Here is an 18085-nt window from a genome sequence, read left to right as displayed (position 1 = left end):
AGATTTTTGAGAAGGAGATGAAGAAAAGGAGAGAAGAGAAAACATCCTTGCAGCTGCCTCCACAGACAGTTGAGCCCGGGGATGCAGCTGAAGCAAGTAAGTGCTGCCTACACTTGTGTTCCTTTTTGACCACTTGCTTGCCCTTTGCACAGTGTTGCAATCAGACTGGGGGACTGTTCTGCTTTCATCCGAGTGGAAGCTTGCATAGGATTGATTTCCATTCCCCAAAGAGAAATCCAGAGGCATGAAGTGTCTTGCCCATGGCCTCACTGAGTCGGTAACAGAATATCAGCTTCCCACCTTCACCTCTAAAGTCATTCAGAGTAGAAAATTCTCTTGCAAAGTCAACTGGGGCTTCAGACTCTTTCCTGGAGAGCAGCTTCCAGGGAAGGTGAGTCCAGAAGAATGCTTTTCAACCTGGTGCAACTGGAAGAAACCAAATTCAACTCCTCCTAATGAAAGCACCAGAGACCCTTGTCCCCCACTCCCTGCCGAGGAGCTGGCGCTGCAGAGCTGTGCTGAAGCCCCGAGGCAGTGCTGCTGCTGTACCCCAGGAGCCAGGAGCGTTCCCGTTCCCGAGTGAATCCCGGCTGGGGGCTCTGGCTGCAGCGCTGTGTGCGCTGCCCCGAGGGCGGCAGCAGGGACCTTCGGGGCAGCACTCAGCCCCAGGGCATCACGCAGGGTTATCTGCACTTTCTTTTGGGAGCTTCCCCAGCCAGCCTCTGAAACAGGAAAACAAAAGCAAAGCAGCACTGGGTTTTCCTTGTTTCTTAGTGGAAGCATCGCTGCAGTTTGGTTTTAAACTAGAAGAGGGTAGATTTAGATTAGATATTAGGGAGAATTTTTTATTATGAAGGCCATGAAATGCTGGAAGGGTATGCCCACAGAAGCTGTTGTTGATCCATCCTGAAGGGATTCAAGACCAGTTTCCATGGGCCTCTAGGAACTTGATGCAGATGAAAATGTCCCTGCTGCCAGGGGTTGGACTAGATGGTGGTTAAAGAGGCCTTCCAATCCAAACTCTTCTCGGATTCTTTGATTCTGTCATCCTTGTCCCGTGTTAGTGTGCCAGTGTTCTACTTGAAGTTCTTTGGGATAACAAAGAGATGATACCCAGCTCCAGCAAGTTTTCTGGCCCATTGCATCATCACCCTGTCCAGCACCCTGTACTTACAAGCTCCTCTTTGACCCCTGCAGGCTTTAGCCTACCACCTGTCAATGGCACAGCTTCCAGTGTGCAGAGAAAACACCCTGGTAATGCCTTGAAGAAGAAGAAGGTCTTGAGGAAGCAGGAGAAAGTGCCCTTACAGCCCAGTGTGCTTATGATCCATGAGGAAGGCACTGTCCCATGCAACTCCTCAGGTAAGCCTGCTCCATGGCAGCTTTTGCCCACACGGGTTTTTGCTATCACAAGGAGCACAAACTGCCTCCTGCCTCAGCCAGCACAGCTGGGCTCTTTGGTCCATAGCCTGTCCTGAGAATGAACAGCAGATCTACTTTTGAGTTCCTCCAGCTTGGTAGTACTGCAGCAGTTGGTTCTTAGAGATCCATTGGAAAGTTGAGCTGAAAAGCAGTGGTAAAGGCCTAAGCTCTGGCTTTTGCCCATCCTGATAGTCCAAAGTACAGTGCTGGTGCCAGGAGGCAGCTGTAACTGCAGGGATGAGCTGTGGGGCAGTGTGCCAGGCTCACTGTGCACCTACGAGTACCACCACGATCAGTTGTCCACTCACCATCGGGGCCCTCTGCCTGTGCTGCTGTCCGGCTCTGCAGCCAGCTTTTCTGCTATCCCAGCAAGGGCTGTCTCTGCATGGCAGTCAGTGGCTTGGTGCCATCATGCTGCTGCTCCCAGAAGTGCCCAGTGCTCCTGGCTGCTGCCATCCCACGGCCTGCAATGTCAAGAGGGAACAAGCAGTGCCTCCTGTGTCAGCGCACCCAAATACAGCGGCCGTGTGGAGCAGATGAGAGCCAGGAGGGGCTGCCTGGTGCTCCCAGGCTGTTTGCTGCCTGCAGGAAATGCACAGCAGACAGTCCCTAGTGGCTCTTGTCTCTCCTTTGTGGGTAGCCGGCCTGTGCTGTGATCCCAAGTAGCGTGAGATAAGAGGGAGCTAGGAATGATCCTTGGAGTGCTCTTTTCTAGTGCTGCTACTTCCATGCTCAGAATTGAGCAGAACTAGCCTGACTGTGGCTCTCCATTCATATGGAATCTAGATGTGGATGTCTACATACTCCTGCAGAGACATCACTGATGGGGTACATCAGTGACATCCAGATTAATTCCTGTCTGAATATTTTTGATGCTACAGTTCCCCCATAATTTGTGAGAAGATGCAAGGTATCACAAAAACCCTACCGAGTCTAGAGCACTTCATCTAGATTCTGTGCCATATTTATACTCCATCATTTTAGATATCGATGATGTTTTCATCTACACATTAGAAAATGAGCTTTTGAGTGCAGGACATGAAATTTTTCATGGAAGGTGCTTTTGATGACAAATGGGTTTCATAAGAAATGCGTTTATCCTCTGATTTTTCTTATACATTCTAAATTTTTACCTTTCCAAAAAATTCAGTTAGGGTAAACCCAGGACAACTGATTATCAAGAGAGTGTGTCTGCCAACAATTTGCATCTGTATCTGAATATTTTTATCCTCAGTTCACAATTTGAAGACTTTCTTATCAAGCCTCTAGATTAGAAATTGCATTTTTCCACAAGGGAAAGTTTAGGCATTGCACAATGTTCAAACACATCCATTTGACAGCAAATAAATTTCACCTCAGCATTGTTGAAATACAGCCAGTGTGTACCTCAGATAGAGTAAAGATTCCTAATGCTTGGGAAGAACAAAATCCATAAACAACTCCTTTCCCAAGAGTAGGCTAAAATGTGTGTGCACTCAGCTGCCTGCTGTCTAGAATATTTGAAGTCAGTGGGAGCAGAAGTGCTGTCAGTGGTGAAGGGTCAGGTCTGGCTGTTCCCTGGGAGTTGCTCCATGGGGATTCAGCCGGGCCCAGCAGGGCTGGCTTGTTCAGGCTCGGCTTGGTGCTGTCACGAGGCAGCTGCAGGTCTTTCCTCAGGGAGGTGCAGAGTGCCTCAGTCCTCAGGGCTGGGGGAAATCAGGGTGCTGGGACAAGAGAGCCCCTGGGGTTCCCTCCTGGGGTAAGCCATTCCCGCTGCTCGGCCCTGTCTGGCAGGAGTGGGAGCTCTGCGGCCTCAGGAACTGCCGCTGGCTGTGCTGCCCGTGGCACCTGGGAGCTGGCAATGGCTGTGTGGGCAATGGTCAGGTTTAGCCCGGAGCTGTGCCCAGCTGGGGAGGCTGGCAGAAAGCAAGGAGCCCAGGCAGCCAGAGAGCAGGGAGGTGTCTGAGGCAGAGCCATGTGCAGCCCATGGAGCCCTGGCTGGAGCTGGGGCTGCAGCCGCTCCAGGGCGGGTGCCTTGCCCGGGGCTGCAGCGCTCAGGGCTGACCCTCTCCTTACAGTGACCTCGCAGACGGCCCCTGGTGCCCAGCGCCGAGAGGAGCTGCAATGTGGGCACGGGCACAAGGACACAGCCTCTCCTGACCCACAGCAGTCCTTGCTCCAGGCACTCTCCCTGCTGCCGCAGCGATGACTGGTAAGAAAGGCCCCGGCCACTCTGTCTCCCCCTCAGCGTTAAGGGAGGTTAGAAGTGAATCTTGCTGGTGCCTCTGAGCCCCGACAGCCCAGAGGGCCAAAGGGCACCGGGGAAACCACTCCAGAGGCACTGAGAGGATCAAGATTTGAGAGCAGCCTTTTCTTGGCCTTGGTCTGCAGCTGTGCTCCAGCTGCAGCAGGTCTGTGCTGTCTCCTTGCTTTGCCTGCTGCTCCATGGAGCTGCAAAGGGAATCTTGAGGGAAGAGAGGAAGCTGTGGGATGAGATGATTTGCTGGCTGAAGGCAGAAGCAGAAGGGCAGCAGATCTGAGTGTAGAGATTTGGGTGCCTTGGGGCACTGGCCCAGTGGGACTGAGTAAGATTTCTCTCTGGTCCCACTGCTGACAGCGATGGCAGGTGACAGGGTCTCCCTGTGACCTCCTGCACGTGAGTCCCAGAAGCAGCTCCAGGGAGTTCCTCTTTCTGAGAAATGGTCTGAGCTGTGCTTTCAAGACCCTCAGCCTGTCATTAGTCCTGAAGGGGTCATGTCTGAAGAGAAGGAAAAAGAAATTAAATCCTCTAGGAATCTTGCACTTTTGGAATTCAGCTTTTTCCTTCTCACTGCTTCATATGGGCCTGAGATGTTTGCTCAATACTCACCATGTGTTCCACAATTAAACACAGACAGAAGGAAGCACAGAGGTGATAAGTCTACAGATATTAGGTGATATTGGTTGCCTTTTTGATGACTCTCAGTGGTGCCAGTGGGATCAGTCTCCAGCCCTGTGTTGCAGCCCCGATGCCTCACACACCTTCCTGTAGCTCAGGGCCTGCAGAGAGCAAGTGCTGAGACACAGAGTTGTTTGCATCTTTTCAATAACATGTTGCTGTTGTGGGGATGGTTTTAGGTAGGGGATTTTGGGAAAAGGTAGAGTTTCAACTGTTCTTGCTCAGGTGTAGAATACTCTGGGTCATCCTGCTGCTTTTTTGGGGAATATGGATCTGAAATGGAATGGGTGGCAGACAGACCTAGATTGTAGAGTGGAAACTCAGCTCCAGAGTGCCAGTGCAGACTTCTCACTGCTGAGCTGCCTGCTGGGGCTGGCAAAGAAGGAAAATGCCCCAGTAACAGCCCAATGGGATTGTGTCTTAGGGACAGGTACAGGGAGGTGACAAGGAACAGCAGCATGGGCCAGTCTGACAGCTTCTAGGAAGCAGTGACATAGGGACTGCACATTGTGCCAGAGATTTTAAAAGGGATGTCTTCTAAAACAGCCATAAGTAAACACTCTGAAACCCCTCTATTTGCCTCATGGATTTCTGTGTGCATTTGACAGCCACAGCATCCTGTGGCAAGAAGCTCCATGATTTCATTAAGTACTCCTTGGAAAGCACCTCCCATTGTTGGACAGAGCTGCCAGCCTGTAATTTGAGAGGGTGCTGCAAGTTCCTGGGTGGAGAGAAAAATCAATCTTTTTGGTACTTGCCTTTCAGGGAGATGAAGGAGAAGGGACTTGTCAGCCTCAAACACCTGGCTGGGTCCCATTCAGAAGTCCTGCTTTCAAGACTTCGTGACATTTGCTTGGCAGTTACCAGTGAGGTGAGAACATTGTTCTGGATTGTCCCCTGTACGTCATGCACAGTGTGTAGAGTAGATCTGTGCTTGTTCATCTCCATGTGTGCTCAGGGGCTGCCTTCATTTCTGTTTTTACACCTTATATTTCTAATGTCTGTCAGCTATCTATAGGATCTGTGTGTACATGTAGCTGCATTGACTGGTAGGTCGGGTATCTGACACTCATCGTTGGGTGAGCTGCCATTATAATGAAATGTGCAAATGCAGAAACAGATACACTAATTATGTTATTTGCCAGAGTCCTAATCTCTGCCTGAGCTGTAATTCAACACTGCAAATTAGTCTGTAGACCTGAGCCTGTATTTTCTGTTTCCTGGCTGAGTGCTTCAACTGCTGGTGTTGCTTTTTTGAACAGGAGCACATGACTCTTTATCCTTATGGCTTGTGCCTTTATGGTTTGAAAGCAGCCCTTGCTTTTATTTGGTTCTTTGATTTTCAAATACAAGGGCCTAAAATCAAAGTAATGACATTATAGAAGGGTTAAGTAGATCACTTTAGTGAAATTTTTAGTTTTAGGCCTGCAGTAAGCAGGTCTGAGGCCAGAAATTGGTGCCAGAGTAAGTTCCTTTCTGTGCTTGTGCTCTTCTGCTATTATTGTGCTTTGATGTTCCTCTGGACACAGTGTGACGTGTTGTCATCTCCTGGGACTTTTGTCTAGGGCAACTGGTTTTCTTTTCAAAGTGATTCTTATGTTTCCCTCATGACTTCCCCAGGTGACCAACCTCCGGTCAAAGGTGTCCTGCTGCGGCTATTGACACTCTGGGAGAGTTTTTTTGCCACCTTGAAGCAGGACATGGACTCTGAGGTGGATGAGGTGGTTCGGGTCCTTCTCCGCATGCTGCGTAATTGCCCAGAGTTTGTTGAGAAAGCAGCCAGTCAGACCCTGGGCATCATGGTGGAGAATGTGACTCCTGCACGAGCAATAGCTGCTCTCCTGGACAGTGGAGTCAAGTAGGTTCTTCTTCTTCTAGTGATATTCTTCACCTTCTAGTGTGCAGGCAGGGCAAGGGATGAGAAAATGAATGGGAATGGTGGGAGAGAAGGGTCCTGTATCCTGCATCTTCTGTCAACTCAGTGACTGGATTCTCCAGTCCACCTCGTTTCTTTCCTCTTGTCCCCTATTTCTGCCCTCCTGCAGCCCATGAGTTCTCAGAATCACAGAACTGTAGAATATGGGGAGTTGGAAGGGACCCATTAGGATCATCGAGTCCAGCTCCTGGCCTTGCACAGAACACCCCAAGGGTCACAGCATGTGCTTGAGATTGTTGTCCAAATGCTTCTTGAACTCTGTCAGACTTGGTGCTGTGACCGCTGCCCTGGGGAGCCGGTTGCAGTGCCCCACCACCCTCTGGGTGAAAAACCTTTTCCTGATATCCAACCTAAACCTCCTGTGACTCAGCTTCCTGCTGCTTCCTGCAGTTCTCCCAGTCTGTCAGAGTTGCCTGAATGTGGTGAATGGTGGGGAAGTGAAAGTGCTTGCAAAGGCTAAGGATAGAGCCTTGTGCTTTTGTGGGAAGAGGGACAATTGCAATTGCAGCTGTGAGCACTCTCTGATACATCACAGCACTAACCACAGAGGCCCTGGGAAAAACCATGGATCCTCATGATGCCATTAATGTGAGAAATAAGGAGGGTACTTGCTGGGGCATGGAGCACGTGGGGGAGAATGTGCTGGGTGTGGCACAACCTGCACAGCAGGTGCAGCTCCTGCCAAAAGGAGTCTTGTATGACAGTTCTGGCCTTTGAGCTCTACTTTCAATTCAAACTGATGTTTCATGTTAGCCCTGAGATGATGAATCACTTTACAGACAGCTTCACAAGCCAAATGCTATGCAATAGCTGATGCAAATGCTGCCTTGAGTGTCGGTGTTGGGCCTGATAATTGCCAAAAGACACTCTCTAGAACAGGACAGTCTGGCTAAAATGACTGCCACTCTTTCCTACACTTTGGAATAGGGTAAAACATTCAGATGTATCCCTTGCCAAGCCTCACGGAAGAAACAGGCTGCACTGCTTTATATTCTGCAACTTCACGGCCCACAGCGTGTTTTCCCTGCAGTTTTTTTTTTCCAAAGGTCTGCAGATTTGGGGATAAATGGCTGGAAAGAGCCTCAGTCCTGCTGAAGCTCTGTGTAGTTGGTGCCCTCTGATGGGTCAGCATGAATTGTCTTTCATTTCTAAAGAAGTCATATGTGATCTCTGTCTTTAATTTTTCTCAGAGTAAATTGTGGGACAGAAATTGAGTATCAGACAGTGCAGAGACAGAATTCCTCCCTCTCCCTTGCAGGCAGTCCTTCTGTGCAATGCTAACTTTGGGTTTATCTGAGGACAGAAGCTTCTAGAGGTGTCTAAAGTATCAGGGAGAGCCCAGGCCTCCTTCCCCCAGCAACGACAGGGAGCTGGCTCTGGCAAGGCCGGTGCTGCTGTTGCTCCTCCTTCTCCCTGTGCCCCAGTGTTTGCTCTGCCCTTGCCAGGGCCCGCCACGTCCAGGTGCGGAAGTGTGCGGCCGAGCTGCTGCTGTCCTTGCTGGAGAGAATTGGAGTCACGGAGCTCGCAGGCACAGCCGGGGCTGGGAGCCTGGTGCACGCGGCAGGGACGCTGGCTCAGGACCGTCACCAGGACACAAGGTAATGATCTTCAGTTCACCTCCTGAGACAGGGAAACTGTCTGGGCTCTGTCTGTAAAGGTAAACCCACAGAAGAGTGGCAACTACAGGAAATACTAAGTTATGTCACTGTGTGGGTAAGGGCCATAGAATCATGGAATACCCTGAGTTGTACGAGACCCATCAGGGACATCGAGTCCAGCTCCTGGCCATGGGCAGGATACACCAAGAGTCACTCCATGTGCCCCAGTGCATTGTCCAAACGCTTCTCCAGCTCTGTCAGGCTTGGTGCTGTGACCACTGCTCTGGGTTGACTGTAGAAATGACTGTACTGGATAACCTGAGGTTGCCCAGCAAGAAGGAGCATTGCCAACTTCCTGTGACTTGAAGGATTCTTTCCTGAGATCCAAAGAGCTCCGATTAGCCAGTCCAACAGTTTTCTTTGGTCTTAGGTGCACAATACAAAGTGTATAATGTTCATCACTGAAGGATCCAAACATCTATTTCCCATTAACCTAAGGCTTTCCTAGAAATATTTCAGGGCTCTTTAGCCAATGTATTCAGTCTTTCTAAACCTCTTCTGCAGATTTCTAGAATGCTGTTATCTGTGGCTCAATGACCTCCAAATTTCTTGAAGAAAACTGTGCTTTCCTAGTGGCAAAATCAACCCAAACCACCAAATTCCCTTACTTGGATGATTAAATTCCCATTCATAGCTGCCAAGAAGACAAGAGAAACTAGTGCCTCTGTGCATACATATAGTAGAGAATTATCAATAGGAAGCATGAGATATTTTGTCTTGGCTTCCCTGCCAGTTAAAGAAAGGCAAATTATTGTGCAATGGCAGCAAGGCACTGCTAATAGGATCTTATAACAAAGCAGATGGGTTTCCATCTCCCTGGGATCCTTTGATTCCACAGAAGCACACCCACAGTTTCAGAGTGAAATGGTGTTTTTCTCTCTCTTTGCTGAGTAAGCAATGCCTTCTCATGCAAGGATTGCACCTGATGAGTTTAAGGTATCAGCCTCTTCTGTTAACAGTCTTCATTTGTTTGTCCACTTTTCTTTCTTTCTTTCTTTCTTTCTTTCTTTCTTTCTTTCTTTCTTTCTTTCTTTCTTTCTTTCTTTATCTTTCTTTCTTTCTTTTTCTTTCTTTCTTTCTTTCTTTCTTTCTTTCTTTCTTTCTTTCTTTCTTTCTTTTTCTTTCTCTCTTTCTCTCTTTCTCTCTTTCTCTCTTTCTCTCTTTCTTTATTTCTTTCTTTATTTCTTTTCTTTCTTTTCTTTCTTTTCTTTCTTTTCTTTCTTTTCTTTCTTTTCTTTCTCCCTCCCTCCCTCCCTCCCTCCATCTTTCCATAGGCATTATGGACAGGACATGGTGAAGATGTTGCTCAATCACCCAGAAGGTAAAATGCTTTTGGAGCGATCCGTTCCCGCCCGTCACCTGGAAGATATTCTGAAAAGAATGAAGAAGAGAGTAAGTGCTTGCCACGAGAAATGGCTCCTGTGTGCAACTATTGCCATTGCTAATAGGAGATCAAACATACCTAATCTGTCTTTATCTCATTCCTCTTCTGCTGAATCATTTTGCTCCTGGGAATGAGCTCTTCATCCCTGTTCATCTGCAGACCACAGAGGAACTGATATTATTCGGGAAAAAGTGGGGTTTTCAATATTTTGAATATTGCTCACTAACAGGAAAGGGGAAGAGCAGAAAATGGGTTGACATTTAAGGGTAACCCCCCTCTGCACTCTCCCTACTCTGCCCCCAGTAAAGCAGTTAAGTGAGAATGGTGCTTCTGAAGATAATAGAGTCTGTGCAAAAGACACTTGGCAGTAGTGCCAAGAACATTTCCAAAAATGCAGAAGATGTCCAAGATAGTCCTAATTACTACGATTACTCTCTGTCTTTTGGGAATATTGCCCTCCTGTCAAAGTCTGTGGAGCTGAAAGAAGCTTGGTGAATTCAGCACCATCAGGTGCAAAATGATTTGTTCGTTTGGGGGGAATTTTTTATTCTTTTTTATCTCAGGATAAAAGGGAGTGTGCCTTTGTGCAGGAACAGGGAGAGCCAGGTTTTACTGAATCACTTTCCAACAAAATGGAACACCTCTCAACCCAAATAATTCAAATTTTTCTGCTGCTTCCTGTAAGAACACTCATTGCCTACCAGTTTGCATTATTCCCGTTTATGCTCAAGACTCATGAGTTTGGGATTTTAAACTGCTGCTCAGTATGGCACCACCCATACCCTGCCTTGGGCTGTTGCAAACAATGAGTTGGCATCACTGAATCTCTGCCTGTTTCCTTCTGTATGTTTGGAAATGTTTCCCTAAGGCTTGGTAGCAGTGATCCTGGTTCCAACTTGTGTTTTCAACAGGGAATTTCCTGTTTTATATTCTAAAGATCCGTGGGGTTCTCTCTGTCTTTGTAGGGGGTGGAAGAGCAGAAGGGTGAACGCCCATCTGTCAAGTAGCCTCTGTGAAGAAGAGGAGCGATGGCTCGAAGCAGCCCCAGGCCACATTGCCTTCTAGTCAAAGGTACTGAGCACTTCTGTTAGATGTGACAAAGCACATGACAGGCTGCACATGTCTCTTCCTCAGGAAAATCTTTCTGGCAGAGATGGCCAGAGATTGTTTCCTTTTTCCTACACATGCCCTATGATAAAAAATGTCTACTTCTGCATTACACTGAACAAACTTCTCTGGAGGGCATTCCACAAAAATTAGGCAACACAAAGTAACCCACTGGTTGCAGCTCAGAAAATTCATTGCAGTGGCAAGGGCAGTGATGTGCAGGCTAGGAGAGGGCCATACCTCTGCTGCGTGACTTGAGACAAGTAAATTCAACCAGGGTTTTATTGCATCTGAGTGGAGTGTTTTTCAGATGGGTGTTTTGATGAGAAGTCCCAGTCTAGAAGCAAGATGCCATTCCCCAAACAAACAGTTCCCATGCAAGTAGCCTGGCCTGGCTGAATCATGGTTTTCTTAGCCTCAAACAGTACCAAGTTTGAGTTGGAAGTAGCAAGGCAATTCCTGAGCAACTTTGCTCAACAGGTGTCTCAATGGGGACATTCTGTCTTGATATTCCTGTCCTTCATATAGTTTGCTTGATGGACAGCATGTTTGCTTGATTTCCCCCTATGCTGCAATCTGCATTTCAGACAGAGATTTGGTCCTTGCTGTCTCTTCATGCCAGAGTTACTTGTACTTGTTCTCCTCTGATAACAGAGAGGATTTATTTAGCTCTGTCATGCTCAGCAGTGGCAGGAAAGTGACCACATGCCTCAGTAGCATAGCTAGGATCTTCCCATGCTCATGGAAGAGACAGATTGATCCAGGAGAATTGTTCCCAGTGAGTATGTTTAGCTGTGCATCTAGTCTCTAGGAAAGCAAACTTAATGTGAGCATAGTGCTGGGATGTCTGGCTTCTGTTTTTCTCTGTTACTGATTTTCTGGATCCTTCAGATATGCCCCTGTTCATCTGCTCAGATGCATCTGAGTTCCTGTTCCAGATTGTCATGCCTGGTGTAGAGACACTTCTCCGGAGTGATGAGTTTCCTTATTTGAAGACACACACCTTCCATATAAAGAGGCATTTAAACTTGGCAGTAGTGTCTCTCTTTCCCCACACTACAATGTGACCTGTGTGCCTGGGAAGCCATCTGAAGATAGATCCTTGGTTTTCCTGAGTGAGCACTGGCTAGAATGTTACTTGCAGATTGTCTCCCGTAATGATTGTCATGAGGTCCAGGTGGTTTTTCAGAGTCTCGTGATTTTCGAGCTTGAGATCACATCCTTAGGAAAGCTCCTCTAGATGTTTTGCTCACAATTATCTGCAGGTATTATCACCAAGAAGTCGGAATTTGGTTTTATTTTCCAGGGTGAAGTCGACCTGTGATGGACGCCTCCTGCAGCGTCCAAAAGCCCAGGTGACGTTACCTCCAGCCAGGGATGAAACGGAGACGCTCCAGAAGCTTTACGATCTCCTGGAAGCCAAGGGGTTTGAGACACGGATGGAAGGAGTGGCACTCCTCCTAGACGTGTGCAAAACCAGCCCCAAGCTCGTCGCCACTAACATTGTCCAAGTATGTAGGGTATCTTCACTCCTCCTTCCCTTGAGCTCCTCTCCCAAGCCTGGAGCAGTAAAGTTAATTCAGTGTGTCTTGGCACTACATCCTGGCTCTTTGGGACAGGCTGGTCCCTCTTACCCAGACCAATTTAATTCAAGTTCAGGCTTCAGGACAAGTTCTTTCAGTCCAGCTGTATTTGTCTGGCAGGTGCCTATTGGTGCTGTTCATCAGATGATGACAGAATTTTCCACTGGTGTAACTTCTGCTGTCTCCTACCCCCGTTGGGTGAAGTGAAGGGAATCCAGCCACTGAAAGCATGGCAATTATTCTCTAGACACAAAATGGGTTGGGATGTGTGAGAGAAGGATCAGCCTGAGTTGGTTTAAACCAAATATTTTTAAAGGGATACTTCTGTAAACTCCAGCCTGTCTTGCACAGGCACAACTCGGTTTCTCATTTCCATCCTTGTCTCTATTCCACTTGGTAAAGATGGTGTTTACCCTTCTTGGGTACTGAATGCTCATTTCTACATCCCCTCTCCAAACAAGGGCATTTTAATCCAGCTTTCATGCTGCTTCTTCTCTCCACAGATTTTTCATCATTTTGACCTGAGAATATTTGACACTCACAAGCGAGTGAAGCAGATGGCGCTGGACGTGCTGGCAGAAATCATAGCCATCCTGGAAGATGCCTTGTACCCAGTGATGGTCCTTTTGGTGGAAGGAATACTAAAGAACCTGAACTCAAAGGACCCTGGGGTTCATGCTGCAGCTGTGAACGCCCTGGAAGAATCCATTGCTCATTTAGGTGAGGCTGACCCCTGACATGGACTCCCCTCAGCCGTGTCTCTGCCTCTCTGACACAAGAGAACACTGAGTGCCTGGAGAGCTCTTGTGCCTGTGGAATGCTCCAGCTGACATCCACCAGAAGATGTGGAGGTGCAGTCCTTACACACCAGTCTCCCAACAGGCTTGAATGTGCATCAGCATTTCCCTAAAAGTGCCAGGAGCCCTTGGCTCTGTGCTGCTTGTCTGGAGAAGAGGTCCTGGACTAGAGCTTTGCAACAATTCAGAGGCAAAGGGGTTTTAGAGTTTGCTTGGACCCCATTTGACTTACCAAATTAATAGCTTTGCTGTTGCCATGAAGGAACACTGGCACAGCAGAGGTTCTGCAGAGCAGCCTCCTGGCAGGCTCCACATTATAGGCATTAGCTGCCAATTTTCCACCTTCCTTCTTTGTCTTTTTTTCAAAGGAAAAGTTATGATTGTCCAAGTTAATTTCCTCAAAAAAAGAGATAGAAATCCAGCTGTAACTGGTGCCTTGTACCACATGCTGTGTTGCATGGGGCAGGATGGCTGTAGCAAATACCTACACAGGCAAGGGCTGCTCTAAATTCCTTTGCTGCAGAGATTTATGTCAGCTCTGAAGATGCTGCACTGGGGAAATATGCCTGAAAAATGGAGTGTTGAAGAGGCAGATCTTCGAGGGGAATTTCCACTTTCTCCAGTTCAGCTGCTCAGTGAACTCATGAACTGCCTGACTCAGTGCCTTTCTGTATCCCAAGTCTGGGCTTCTTTCTGTGTGCTCTGGATTGCAAAACCCTTTCACTGCTTACGTGTGGTTGAACTCTAGAGGTCCCTGATGTGAAATGTTTAACATAGCTGCAGGTAGAGCAGGCAACTTTGCATTTACAAATGTGAAAGGAGAGCTTTTTTCTTGGAGTTTAAAGCCCTGCCAAGTAGGCTGGAAGGAAAGTAGAAAAGATTCCAAAATCAGCAGAAATTTACTTGAATTTATAAACTGGGGCTGTCCCTGCCCTTTCCCTCCCCACTGTCCTTTCTCCTATGACCTCAGAAGAGTGAGCAGAAACGTGTGTTTCTCCTGTAGATAAAGTATCACTGATGAAAGAGTTCAGCCACCAATGGAGTCAACTGAGTGGGCAAGCTCTGCTGGATGTCACAGAGCGTATCACAGGTATGGGCTCCCCTTCTGAGCCAAGAGCTCTTGCCAGGGAGTATTTACAGGGAGTGCCTGTGAATGGACAGTAGAGCAGCTGCTCCAAATCGAGGGTGCTGAGCTTGTCCCTCCTGCCCCATCCCCATGGCAGGTGTGATTGGCAGGTTTTCCCTGGCTGCTGCAGAGCTGTGCAGCACCTGAGATGGGGGCAGTCGCTTGGCCTGGGGGCTGAGCTCTCACTGGGGCATCTCAGAAGCCACCTGCAGGAAAGGGAGAGGCTAAAAATACCCAGCTGGCTCCTCTCTTGGAAGCTCAGGGACATCTGTGATCCTTTAGGGAAAATGGTGCCAAGTGCTGTTGCAGGGATCCCTTTGTTTTGTCCTCACAGAATTCTTGTTTTGCTCTTGGAAAGTTTTGAGGCTGAACCCTGCAGTGCCTGGGGGTCACAGCTTAGGTCAAAACTCAACACACAGATTAGAGGCACGGATTTGGTGCAAGGCAGCCTTTGGAGTCAGAGGGGCAGAAGCAGAGTGCTGAGGCTCCCTGCCTGTTCTGTCAAAGTGGCATTGGACTGAGCATTTCAGGGTGTGCAAACAGTGTCTTCCTGTGTTAGCACTGTGCAAAATGCTGCAAATGCAGCTGATAATTGATTCCTCAGAGGAGCTGGCTATATCAGCCCCAGCCAAAGAATGGCAAAATTATAATCTTAATATGCATTACACAAGATGCTTTATAGCCTTGCTTTAACTGGGGCTAAATCCACTGCTAAGTGTGCCATCATCTCTAAATGTAAGGTTTCATACACTTTGTGTCTTCAGTAGGAATCTTGAAAGGGCAATGTTCAGTGATTGGGAATGTCACAGGCCCTTTAAAGAACATTTGAATAAAGTAGATGTCTAGGAAGAGGGAATTTAGTTTTGGAGTTGTTTTGCATGCCAGGAGCTTGTTGGTAGTAAAGTTTTGGCTGTGTTTCATGGCTGCAGTTTAGAAAATTAGCAGAGAGCAGTCTCCAGAGAGAATGTGAGAAAACACTCGTGTTTTGGTTAAATTTCAGTCCCCTGTGTAGCATTTTTCTCTCTCTATTCTGCTATTTCGGTGCACATTCTAAGAATAACGCCATTAACATTGGGAGGGGAAATGGCATTAAAATGTGGAGATGCTCAAATGCCACAGTAATGGGGTCTGGGTAATTATCTAAGACACCCTGAGGTTTGAAACAGCTGTTTGTTGGAAGGCACAAAATCATTCTGCCAAAGACACTAGCTAGCCACTGATGTTTTTAATCCAGCTGTCAAGCAGCACCCATCCATGGTAGGCTAGAGTTTAGAAGTGTGGTCTAATACTGCTCTTTGTTGTGTGCCACTGAGCCAAGGGAAGAGCCAAATTTGAGTTTTGGCACTTGACATCAAGGGTCACCAAAATGGAATCATCCTTTTTATTAGAAATCTCTCAATTATTTCCAATGCATTCCAAATGCATATCCAAATCTTCAGTGTTGGTTTGGAAAACTCCTAAATGGAAATAAAAGGCAAGTTGACATTTCAGTCATTAATCTGTTCACTGCAAAAGTCTTTGTTGATGCAGAAACAGATTGTGAAATGATCTAGTAAAGGTACAAATTCTGCCACAGTTACCAGGCTCCATTTGGAGAAATTAGTCCCGAGGGGTTGGTGGTTCTGTTTTGGGGAGGATCAGCTGCTTTGGCCATTTCTGGATCGTGGGGCTCTATGTGCTATTTCGCTGCTCTTAGCCAGAGAGGCTTCCAAGAAAACTCGGGGTAGATCCTTGTTTGCATTGAGGCTGGTGTTAAGAAGCCTGTGTCTCTGTCCTGGCAGAGCTGGTGGAAGAGGTTCATGCCAGGAGCCCTGAAGTCGTCCAGCGCTGCGCCCTGCCCGTGCTCTGGTCCTTGCTGGAGAACAAGGCGCTGCCTGTGCGAAGCGCCAATGTCCGCACGGTGCTCACCAGGCTCGCCTCTGCCCTCTACGAGGTGATGGGCACCAAGCTGAGGAAGTGTGCTGCCAGCCAGCCCCCACACGTGCGGGAAAAACTCTCCAGCATTTTGGGCTGCTGAAGGCTTGGTGTTCTCCAGCCAGCTGACCAAGGGCTCAGATGGACACCACCGGATCTGACATTATAGCTGTGCCAAAAATGACAAAATACTGAGGAAGGGTGTGCATCTGCCCCTGCTCTCTCCACTGCCCTTCCTAGTCACGGCATGCTCAGGGGGCCTGAAGCAACTCCAGACTGAGGACAAGGGGAAGGGCCAGCAGGGCTCAGCCTCACACAGAGGTAAGGTGGGAGCTGGGCCGCTCTCTGGCAGGAGGAAGGGTCTTGTGCCAGCCTGGAGAGCCTGTGCCCATTGCCAGGGAACAGTTCTGCCCTGCAGGTGCCCCTGCCATGAGCTGTGCTGCTCCCAGTGCCCCGTGGAGCTGTAGGGCTGCTCAGCTGTGGGGCAGGGAGAGGAGCAGGAGGCTGCATGTGCAGCTGAGCCATTGCTGGAAAGCACAGGGCTCTGGGCTCCTGCTGTCCCAGGGCAGCCCAGAGGCCAGGCTGCTCCCCTGGGAGCTCTGTGCAAGTGGGTCAGGGTGTGGCCCTGGCCTGCCTCAAGGGGCTGCTGGCAGGAGCATGTTTCCCTGTGCAGATGTTTAGAAGTTTCCAGGAAATGTGAAGCTTTAGGAATATGAAGCTTTAGATGTTTTAGGTTTGCATTGCTGCCTCTCTTACATTTTGTGTCTTCACTATGCAGACCTGACCTGCTCCACTCTTGCCAAGAAGTTTTTCCTGGACGTCTTCCATGTTCTCTCAAACAGGACACCAGGGAACAGTGGCATCATTGTCATCATCATTGTCAGTATCATCGTTGTCATCATTGTCATTATCATCAAAGACATCATCATCATCGACATCCATCAACGTCATCAACATCCATTTTAGGAAATTCAGTTTTCCCCAAACCGGGCCCCTGGAACTATATCCCTTAGAACAAAGACATTTCTAAGGACAGGGGCCCTCTTCCCTACCTCAGCTCCCGTTATCTTTTAGGATTTCTATTGGTTCTTAAAGTGTCACAATAATTGGTTCTTTTTGTACTTAGAATTTAGAGATAATTGGTTACTTTGAAATGTGTGAATTTTATTGGATGAAAAGTCAATCCTCCAGAAACCTATAAATACCCTTGTATTGTTTAATGTAATTAGACAGTTGCTTGCAAGTCCCTTCGAAGACAATAAACTGTCTCCGGAACTTTTGCAACACTGTCTCAAGCTTTCGTCCATCGCTAGTGAGTAGGTGCGAGTAGCCACCGAAGTTCTGGGCTATCCGGACTCTTGGTAGCTGCTTGGAGGAGAGCAAGGAAGCTCCTGCTCTCCCAAAAAACCCAGCTGCAATCCATCATCATCATCAATATCCATCGTCATCAACACTGTCAACCCCCGGCTCTGGGATGGAGCCAGAATGGGGACCTGAGTGTGTCCCCACTGTCACTCCACTCTGGGGACCCTTGGGAGGCACATGATCCCCAACACGGCACCCAGGCCAACCCCAAAAGGCGCAGGGCCCCACCTAAGCTGCCAGGGGAATTTTGGGAAGGGGCATGAAGGGGGCACCCAGGCAGGACCAAGAGCCCAGCGCTGCCCCAGCCCGACCTGCCCCAGCTCCATCCCAGCTCCTCCCGCGGGATGCTGCTGAAAACCCCCAACCCCCGGCACGGGGTCACCTCCAGCTGCCAGATGGAGCACATCAGTCTGGAGCCCGGGTTGGGAAAACGAGGGGGGGAAGGAGGAGAAGGAGAGATGAGGAAGGAGCAGGAGGAGGGCCAGAGAGGGAGCAGAAGAATGCAGGATTAGGAAGGTGGAGTGGGACCCCTCTCAATGACATTTGGGGATCCCAGCCCCCTCTTTTCCCTCACTCTTCTACCCTCCCCCCACTGCCCCCCTGTGGGAGTCCAGGGTGTTCCCCTGACTTCCCTGGATGCCTCGAGACCCAGACAGGAGGCTCAGAGGCCTTGGCACAATGCCCAAGACCCTTGTGGTTTTGATTTGAGTCCCTGGAAAAAATTACCATAATTGCAGGAAGAATTACAAGTCACAAAAAATAAGTAGAGTATAAATTAGATTCTTAGAAGGTAGAAAAGTGAATTTGTAAAATAGTTATGATAAGGAACTTAGAGCTAAGATGGAGGATTTTGGGCGTGCTATGTCTTTTCTTCTT

At 48.5% G+C, this 18085-nt stretch overlaps 1 protein-coding gene across 1 annotated transcript; it reads left to right on the top strand.

Moving 5' to 3' along the window:
- The first annotated feature begins 3606 nt into the window (after positions 1–3606).
- Positions 3607–16525, top strand: LOC130266036 (TOG array regulator of axonemal microtubules protein 2-like). The gene is made up of 9 exons (XM_056515363.1): positions 3607–3613; positions 5960–6197; positions 7721–7873; positions 9208–9329; positions 10325–10388; positions 11731–11935; positions 12511–12727; positions 13808–13894; positions 15712–16525. Exons 1-9 carry the CDS (start codon positions 3607–3609, stop codon positions 15945–15947), a joined length of 1329 nt encoding a protein of 442 aa, XP_056371338.1. The 3' UTR covers positions 15948–16525.
- Positions 16526–18085: the final 1560 nt, after the last annotated feature.

Source organism: Oenanthe melanoleuca, unplaced genomic scaffold, assembly GCF_029582105.1.
Source record: "Oenanthe melanoleuca isolate GR-GAL-2019-014 unplaced genomic scaffold, OMel1.0 S001, whole genome shotgun sequence".
Lineage (NCBI taxonomy): Eukaryota > Metazoa > Chordata > Aves > Passeriformes > Muscicapidae > Oenanthe > Oenanthe melanoleuca.
Note: the sequence above shows the minus strand (reverse complement) of the source record. Positions and strands in the feature narration are given on the sequence as shown.